The 9,624-nt window shown below is 34.5% G+C and overlaps 2 protein-coding genes across 2 annotated transcripts; both read right to left on the bottom strand.

Moving 5' to 3' along the window:
• Positions 1 to 5,843: 5,843 nt before the first annotated feature.
• Positions 5,844 to 6,458, bottom strand: LOC137404870 (SCAN domain-containing protein 3-like). The gene has a single exon (XM_068091098.1). It carries the CDS (start codon positions 6,456 to 6,458, stop codon positions 5,844 to 5,846), a length of 615 nt encoding a protein of 204 aa, XP_067947199.1.
• A 94-nt stretch (positions 6,459 to 6,552) lies between these two features.
• LOC137404869 (protein FAM200B-like) lies at positions 6,553 to 6,966 on the bottom strand. Its single transcript, XM_068091097.1, has one exon. It carries the CDS (start codon positions 6,964 to 6,966, stop codon positions 6,553 to 6,555), a length of 414 nt encoding a protein of 137 aa, XP_067947198.1.
• Positions 6,967 to 9,624: the final 2,658 nt, after the last annotated feature.

Below are 9,624 nucleotides of genomic sequence, written 5' to 3'. Positions count from 1 at the left end.
TCTTAGTGGTAAGCATTCTTAGTGGTAAGCATTCTTAGTGGTAAGCATCCTTAGTGGTAAGCATTCTTAGTGGTAAGCATTCTTAGTGGTAAGCATTCTTAGTGGTAAGCATTCTTAGTGGTAAGCATCCTTAGTGGTAAGCATTCTAGTAAGCATATCAGAAAATCTTTGTAATAAACTCCTCGTAAATAGATCGAAAAGTGGCTTTTTATACTACTTACAATGTTTAATTAATTTTGGCCTGTAATCTGCCACCTAAGTCCGCACTAAATATTAGCTTTTGTAAATGCGCACATTGCCTCATCTCCTTCTCTGGATGCTCGTTGTCTAGCTTTCATTTATTTTGTATATATTCATACATTAGTGATGGAATAAAGCAAACAAACAACCAAACAAACATACCAATGTTTTTGCAATACAATGCCAACCCTGAAACAAATCAACATCGTAGTATTATATATATTTTTCCTATCTGAAATCCAACTTGAGATTCGACAATGTTTTAAATAGTGCAGATTTGGATTTTTCAGGTTTAAAATGCTCAAATATTATTGAAAAATTAGCAGAACAGAAACAGGTCTGTAAGTATTAGATAACATTTTATTGCCTTTGTTTTAAAATCCGAATGAAACTTTAGCCTATTTCATTTTTGTGTGTGAAAACAACACATTGCTGTACTCTCATGTTAAATATGTAAACCAGAGGTTTTGATAACTCAATTGTTCATGATTTTGATAATTTTGCGGTTAATCCATCTATGCCCTCTGCTTTGTGTTCATTCAAATTTGCAATAGCTTTGTGAGCAGTACACACATGAAATGTTTCAAAAGTAAATTTTATAAACACGTTTTTCTCTGAAGATAGATGCTTTATATTCATGTTACAAAAAGCTTGCACAAGCCTGGAACCTATTTCCATAAAATAAGTGGTAAACTATGTAGCTTCTTGTTTGTCATTGGTTAATTCCTTGCTTTGTTAGAGTTTAAAAACTGTGTACTTTGTTGAGCTTTACCTTCGCTTTGTCCCAAACATTACTTACTAATCTTAGTTAGGTGAATAATTATTGATATTCATTACAATAACAATCAGTTTTTGCTCTTCTGCATTTTAAAAAGATGAAACTCTATTTTTAGCTTCAATCTCGTCCTTTTTTCTAAAGTAGCGCTGAAAAGGTTATCTTTGCATTTAACAAAATATCTGTCCCTTGTGTGTTTCTACTTGAAACTTTGTAGACATCCAAAAGATTTAAAAGCTTTTGGGCTTACAAATAGTTGCTTTCTTTGTAGAACCATTTTATTCAACAAGTTTTTTTTATTTTGCTTAGAAATTTTTTATTAGCCAAATCTACAACTTTTATCTGGTAAACCAAAGTGTTCCAATCAACCCCATTCAAAAGATTTTGAAGAGGAGACTCTAAAGATCAACTGTGATTTTATGAGCTATTAGAGTATTGAGTACACCTACCCACTAAATGTGGCTTGCCTACGTAGATACAGTCAGCAATCCTCACATGATTGTTGGAGGAAAGAAGGCCATCAATAATGTTAAACGTCTCGAAGTGAGTGTGACAAGTTTATAAATAGAAATTTGTTAAAACTCTGGTGGATGCCTTGAGCAGAGGTAGAACTTTCTTTCTTCAGACTAAAAAAAATTATCGAATGCATATTGACTCAAAATTATCTTTTTAGGTTGTACATTTAGGTATTTACATTTAATTTCATTGTTTTTCATTTAATGGTAAGCAGTTCCTTTGTTTTTGTTTGTTAAAATATTTTCTGCCTAGCTTTGCTACAGCAAACAGTATCAAGCTGGTAAACCGCATTTGAATTGGTTTTCTCTGTTAAAAGATGTACATTAAAAACAACAATATAAGAACATGAGCTTTGAAGAACTAATGTAAATAAAAACATATTCAAAATAATTGTTATAGTTGTATGCTAGTTTCCAAGTCCGCACATCTTAAACTGAGTTGGTAAATTGTAATTGTCTTGGTAAAACATGTAAAATTCACCATAGGTAGATTTTAATTGCACAGAATTAAAAATGGCCTTAGTTGGATTAAGATAATTTACTTTGAACTTTAAGGCCGACTGGAGTCAAAATGCTTATTCTATGCTATAAAAATAAGTTGCTAGCAACATATATTACATATAGCAGCACATATGACAAATGTATATGCATGTGAAATATTCAATATTGTTGATAAAAACTGGTAATGCAAAGCTGTTCACGATTTTGAATTAATTTATGGCTTGCAAAGCTTGAGTGCAATCAATGACCAAGTGACCCTATTAAAAGTAGTGCCAACAATTTTCAGCTAACGGTGTTAGTTTGTTGGAAACACTTCCACAACCTTTTCACATGTTCAGAAGTGGAAGACTAAGTGTTAAAGTTAAGAAAAAGCAATATGAAAGCTTTTTATAATTCCGTTACAAAGAAATACTTCTAATTTTTTGTCATATAATTTAAAAGCACCAATTGCCAATTTGATTTGCTTATAACTACAAGGTGATTTCAATTTACTTCTATAATGTTTGAATCTTTGTGGGTAAGCGCAACAACTTAGTAACAAACACATGCAAAGATTAATGAAGTGAGTCTAAATAGATTATTGACAGAAATAAAAAATAATATTGAGACAGTAAAATCTTTGTGAACATTGCCAACTTTGTTTACGTCTGCAACTTGTTGTCACTAAAAACATTATTTGGAAAATTTTTGTAAAACTAGTAGGCTGTAAATGTATTTACATCTAACACAAAAAAAATTTGGTTTCTCCATTATAATTTCATGATTTAAACCAACATAAGAGACTTCTTCCTCAATCCCAAAAATAAATTAATCAAGCCTCTCCACCCTTTGTAGTAAACAGTCTGAACTCATATTGTTAGCGGCAGGAGTGACGCTTTAGAGCACTGATAATAAGAGTTTAAATTGTTTTTATTTGACTTATGAAAGTAAATCTTGATATATAACTGCTTCTCAAAACTGTGTACAAAATAGGGAGTAGTGAAGTTCTGGTAGTAAAATGGTGAGGCAGTATAAGAAGCAACAAATAAACACTGTAAGGAAGCCAGTCGCCTGATCATGTCATTAAGCTAACAGAAAATAGTTGTTGATAAAATTTATTGGCAACAATTTTCCATTTGCATAAAAATAATCAATATTCTCAAAAAAGTAATAATAAAGAAACTGAATTGAGTTATTTTTAACATTTTTGTGAAATATTGTCCAGGTTTTTAGTCGTTAATCCAGAAAATCAACTCATGCATTCTATTACACATTGAAAAAAAATTCTGAATGGTGGTCAACAAATATGTTTTTCACTACAAATAAGGATTACATGCTGTTTAAAATAAAAATGAAAATAACCCAAACTAGATGCAAAAGAGATTTTCAATTTTAAAGCCATCAAGTAAGTCTTTAAGTATTTTCAGTTCTTATTTGTTATACACTTGAGCCTTACAAAAGTTTTTGTGTCTGTGAAATTTTACCAAATTCGTCAACCTTTTTTAATCAATAAGATTAGGAGATTATTCAATGAAAGAAAATGTTTACCTTTACTAGCACGTACACCATTTTTTCTGATGTCAAAAGCTTTGAAAGTAACCAAAAGACTACAACTTAGTTGAAAGCAGCCTTTGGAGGACAACTCCAAATTTATGGGTCAAACATTTGTCTGTCAAACAACTACATGTATTTAGAATTTAGATATTTTTGTATTTCTGAAGCCGAGCTAAATAAAAATTTGGAAACAAAGTTAACCAACAATGTAACAGAATATAGCAAATTTTCAACCACCAATGAATTAGAATTATTAATGAAAAAATCTTCTAAACTCCTTTTCAGAATTTCTATGCTGTCGATTCATTCATACAGATGTCTAAGCTGTAGGATCCATAGCTAATGAGTTTAATTATTAATAGTCATAACTAATGACTACATATTGACCAACAATGATTTATGGTAATTTCTGACAGTATCCCACTAACTTGATTCGACATACATTCTACCTCATTCGGCGCTTGACTTTTTAAACATAGACAAGAATCTTTAAAAAGTGGTAAAAATCCAACACCTTTTTAAAATTTAATTTCAGATGAACAATTTTTTACATTTGAAAATAAATGCTTCAGATGTAAATGATGTATGAATGTAGTAAATTTAAACACTTCAGCTCAGCTGTACTAAGGTTTTTAGAATTTGAACCTTTTTAATACGCAGTTCATCAGTGTGTTTTTACATATCAGTTTGCCACTGACTTGGCCAAACATCTCTGAGTAATGATGATCAGCGATAGCCCAGCCTTCTAATGTTTGTTGTAATTTATTTTAACACGGTTGCCGACTGGTTGAGAAATAGCAATCTTCATGTTTTACTCTTTTAGGAACTGTAGCCACAAACACATCCAAGATACTTGGTCATGGTCAACGACTCTCAATCAGGCGACGTCCGTAAGTTATCATACTATGAATTTGTTTTCAAATTTGTTTTGCAAGTTTCAAGTGCCTAATAAATACTTTGCATATCTTACATACATGCATAGAGCTATTTCATCACATAATAATTGGTTTATGAGGCGAGTAGATATCAACATCATTACTCCAAAAGAGTGAGAGTCATCATGACGGCTCAGAACCAAAGTGTCTTCTCACGTGGCCAATCTTATCTTCTATTTTTGGTTCACATCTTCTAAAATTCACTAATTCATGCAAGAACGATGAAACACACAATCATTTAATCCTGGTTTGACACAATTACGATATCTAGCTTTTAATCTTTAAGTTTCCTTGAAAAACAATGTAGAAGCGTACTTACTTGGCAATTCATAACAGAAAGTTTTAATGCGCCGTCAACTGCATGATGTATTAGGGTTTGTTGAAACTGGTGAAAATCCTGAAGCAGTCTGATGGTATAGAGCAATGTTTTTCAACCTTTTGTGAGTCAAGGCACATTTTTATATTGGAAAAACTTTGCGCCACACCACTAACCAAAAATGTTGTAAAATGACACTCTCATCAATATATTTCATCACAATATTATTCAACAATTTATTTATACTCAGTCAGTGTGAAACCTGGGCCTGTTTAGATAAAAACAAAGCCGATATCCTGGCAGGAATAGGAGAAAAACACACACGAAGCTCTTCTTCAACAGCTCTCAGTTTCTCTCTGTTTTTAGTCTTTGTAGCAGTTAGACTTGAATGTCTCAGCTCACACAAATGTGTGGTGAAAAATGGGAGCAATGTGAAAACAGCTTTGTTGTCCAGAATGGGGAACTCCATGGCAGCAGTCAACCAAAAACTGTCCGAAAGGAAGATCAGCGATTCTTAGTTTTAAACCCCGATCCTGTTTCAGTTCAATTAGTTGCTCTTGCACTTGTAAAGTCATGTCCTCTCCAACAACTGATGCTGAGCTGTTTGGGTCCCTAACCCAGTCAAAGCATTCAGTGGTGGCTGAAGAGAAATAAAATGACAACTTCTGCTCGAGACTTTTCAAATTTTTACATATTACCTCACACAGGGCATCAGTGGAACTTGGACTTTTCCCTGTGAGTGGAAACATTGCCAGGTTGGCACGTAGCACATGTTGTTGTCAGAAGTGGACCTTTAAATGGAATCCCTTTACTTTATCTGTGCTTGTAAGCAAGTTTTCATTTCGGCCCTGCATCCTTGTGTTCAGTTCATTCAGATGATGAAATATATCAGCCAGGTATGCCAGCTTTGAGCACCACTCATCACTTGAAAACAATTTTGAGTAATTTAACCTTTCAGTTGTCAGAAGCATTTTAAGTTCTTCTCGCAGCTCATACACACGGACGAGCACCTTACCGCGCGACCACCATCAGACCTCTGTATGGAGCAATAAGGCCTTATGCTCCGCTCCCATTTTCTCACACAGAGATGCAAATATACGGCTTTTCAAAGGTCGTGTTTTTACAAAATTCCCTATGCGCACCACATCATCCAACACAGGAACCAGTTCCGCTGGTAAAGTTTTAGCAACGAGGGCCTCACGATGCGAAAAACAGTGCGTAACACTCAGGTCAGGGTTTTTCTCTTTTGCTCTGCTCACAAGGCCTTTGGTGCACCCGACCATGGCTGCAGCTCCATCTGTGCAAACGCTTGTGCAGTTGTCCCATGTAAGTCCTCCATGGTTCAGATATTGCGATGTGAACCGAAAAATTTCTTCTCCAGTTGTTTTTTCTGGCAGTGTCTTGCAAAATAGGAAGTTTTCTTTAATGTCATTTTTATCCACAAAACACGCATTAGCCAGGAGCTGAGAATGTCCACTAATATCCGTAGACTCAGCAACTTGCAACGCAAATTTCCTACTGATGCGTATCTTTTCCAAAACATGACTTTCTATGTCTGTAGACATGTCATCAATATGTCTGGCAATTGTGTTATCAAAGAGCGGTACTTTAGCTATGTCTTTAACTGCGTCGGGGCCGAGCATCTCGTCGAAAATGGCTATACCGGCAGGTAGTATTAATGTCTCTGCCACAGTGTTTGGCTTTTTTGATTTAGCTACGAGTTCGGCTACTTGGTAACTAGCTTTTTATTGTTTTCTCATTTACCTTTGTAATTTTTTTAATAAAGGTTTCTTTTTTCTCTGTATTTACACGGAAGCAAACAAAATAGTCTGTAGGCTTGTTTTGAAGCGACGGGTGTTTCGTTTGGAGCTGGCGTTTAAGCTTGCTCGGCACCATGGCGCTGTTAGATAGCTTCTCGCTACACACCAAGCATAATGGAGTAGGTGTCATCTCAACCCCGTTGAAAGTAAATCCATACGAAAGATAGCTTTCACTATATTGCCTTGAGCTCACCGTCTTTGCTTTCTTTTTCCCACCAACCATACTTGGGCCTTCATCCGGGTTAGAGTTTTGTACAGAGACCAACTCAGAGTATGCAGTTGTCCTTTTCAAAAACTTCTCCATGGCTGTCACCACGATCTCTCGGTACATCAGTCATTCAGCTACGTGTGCCACACAATGAATATTATCGCAAAACCTGTATTTGAAGGCCACTTTTATTTGAAGGTCATCTCTATTCAACGCCACTATAGCAGAAGGGTTAAAAAATGGAGCGCCATCCTTCATTTGAAGGCCACCTATATTTGCGTGCCTATATAATTATAGATGCCTAACTAAGCATATTGCACTAAACGACTATTCTGCTTTCGATGGACTTTGAGTTTTGTGGGCCAATATTAAATGCATTGACTATGCATCAAACAAGTGAATAGAGGCACCCAGATTATGGTACCTGGAGATTTAGCCTACTACATCGAAGCCTTGGCATTCAAATACAACACTCCTACCGCATAAGTTGCTTCAGAGTCTGAGGAACCTGTACTTAAAAAGTGACATTGGCTAATTTCTCACGGCACGCCTGAGGATCTCTCACGGCACACTAGTGTGCCGCGACACAGTGGTTGAAAATCACTGGTACTATAGAGCCTACATTACTCTTCATTTCACAGAAAAAAAATGATATCAGCATGATTTATGTGGGAAACTTGAAAACCAGTTTTTTCTTGAAAAACAGTGTGGAAGAGTACTTACTTGGCTCCATAGCAGAAAGTTTTAATGCGCCCATCAGTTGCATGATGTATTATAGGGTTTGTTGAAACTGGTGAAAATCCTGAAGCAGTCTGATGGTATAGAGCCTACATTACTCTTCATTTCACAAAAAAAGGAATGATATCAGCATGATTTATGTAGGAAAATTGTCAAGTAATCTCCAGTCAATGACACTGAAATCTCTGGCGTAACAAAGATGGACGGCAAAGAATGCATGCGAATAAATTTTTTTGTCAAGTACAAGCAGAAAAAACCAACTAAAATTTCATAATCAAGCCTACATCTGAAGGTTCTCAATTAATTCTTATTCTGCAAGATAGATTAGGACATTTTGTGATTGCTGCAACGACGCTGCTGGAGTTTCCACAGCAAACTGAACCAAAACCTTGACTGCAATATTTATTAAAAGCTTCGCATGTTAAGACTAAAACTTTGAAGCTTACATGATCAATTATATTTCACTTTATAAAATAAAATCGGACAAAATTGAGTTTTGTTTTAAGATTCTCCTTGCGAGGGTTTGCTAAATCTTTGACTACAATTTAATAATTTGACCTAACTTATCGATAGGATCAACAACACATTTAACACTTTGCAAAGCATTAAATGAAACATTAACCAAACATCTGCAGAATTACCTTGTGTTTAATTTTATTTTTACCTTGTTGAGTTTTTTAGTTCCAATTTATTAAAAGCTGCCTAATAGACTTTACACTTTGACCTTCCAGCAAAATTTATGAGTGTTTTAATAATAAAAAAATGTAATCAGCATATATTTTTGAGCATTGGGTGATTACTCAACTGTCTAAAGTCTAAACCTCAATGCTCAGATTGTCTGATTGTCATTTGACATTTTTCACCCTTTTTATAAACTGTTTCTTCATTTTTAGGATTTAAATATTACACAGCTTTCTAAATAAAGAATCACGTGTGCATGTAAAATCAAACATGACCTAACTGCTTGTTTTGTTGCTTGCATTCCATGCATTATAAAGCTTTTGCTTTAGATATTGTTAAAACCATTTCAACCAAAGACAAGTTAAGCTAAATGTTAATGATTTGCAGAGCTAAGTTTTACTTTTCAAGTACCTATAGAAGTGGTACATATATTATTAAAAATTTTAAATGTTTAATAGCATAAATATCGAGTATTCATAAAATAATATAACTATTGTTGTAGAGTGAATAATAGAAGAACCTTCACACACAAAATATTCACAGTAAGTCACTTTGTAGAAGATTGGATAGATGATTTTTGTGATTAGGAAAGTTACATAACCATCATAACTTATTTACTTATTAGAATTGCTAGAGCTTATGAAGCATTGTCTGAAACGGAGAGGGGGGGGTCAACCTCATTGTCTGAAACGGGGGTCAACCTCATGGAATAAACTAGCCCTTGACTACAGAAAGAAAATGGCAAACATCCTGGCCTAAAATCTATTGCGAGTTTTCTTGTCAAAAAACTAAAAAAGTCGGACTAAATCTACAGTGAGAGAGAGAGAGTACAGAAAAAAAGACAAAAGGTTTTTGAAGATTTTCTTAGCAAACAAGATAAGGCAGACAAGTCCTGCAACCGCTCGTTCTGCAATCGATCATCACCAAACTACATTACTCTCTCCAAGACTCTCATGTCAAACCAGAAAAGCAAAATTGCTTTGACCTAACTGTCTATAGAATGAATAAATCTACCAAACTCTGTTATGTTAAAGATCCCCTTTTTGTGACAGAATGTATTAAAGAAGCTGAGAGAAGAATTCAATTAGTCAGTTCAAATTGACACATCTTTTATATTTTAAAGTAAAACCCATCATCTAAACTCTCACTGTTTCACAGCAGCATGAGACAAAATCTCATACAAGACAATCTTGGTTTTGAGTAACTGTTTATCAAAGTGGATGAATTGTATCACAAGTTAAGTACAGATAAGTTCTGTTTCCTTTGTACTGAATTCATTTGTTAGTAGCTTGAATGTTGATAGATCTTTCTTAATGAACTTTGAAATAATTGGACTGTCTGTTTTTATTCGTGAGACAAAAC

Source organism: Watersipora subatra, chromosome 9 (assembly GCF_963576615.1).
Source record: "Watersipora subatra chromosome 9, tzWatSuba1.1, whole genome shotgun sequence".
Classification (NCBI taxonomy): domain Eukaryota; kingdom Metazoa; phylum Bryozoa; class Gymnolaemata; order Cheilostomatida; family Watersiporidae; genus Watersipora; species Watersipora subatra.
This window is presented reverse-complemented; position numbering and strand designations above follow the sequence as displayed.

Bases quoted from the DNA above. Each gene is read 5' to 3' on its own strand.
- LOC137404870 (XM_068091098.1), bottom strand. From the start codon at position 6,458: ATGCTCGGCCCCGACGCAGTTAAAGACATAGCTAAAGTACCGCTCTTT.
- LOC137404869 (XM_068091097.1), bottom strand. From the start codon at position 6,966: ATGTACCGAGAGATCGTGGTGACAGCCATGGAGAAGTTTTTGAAAAGG.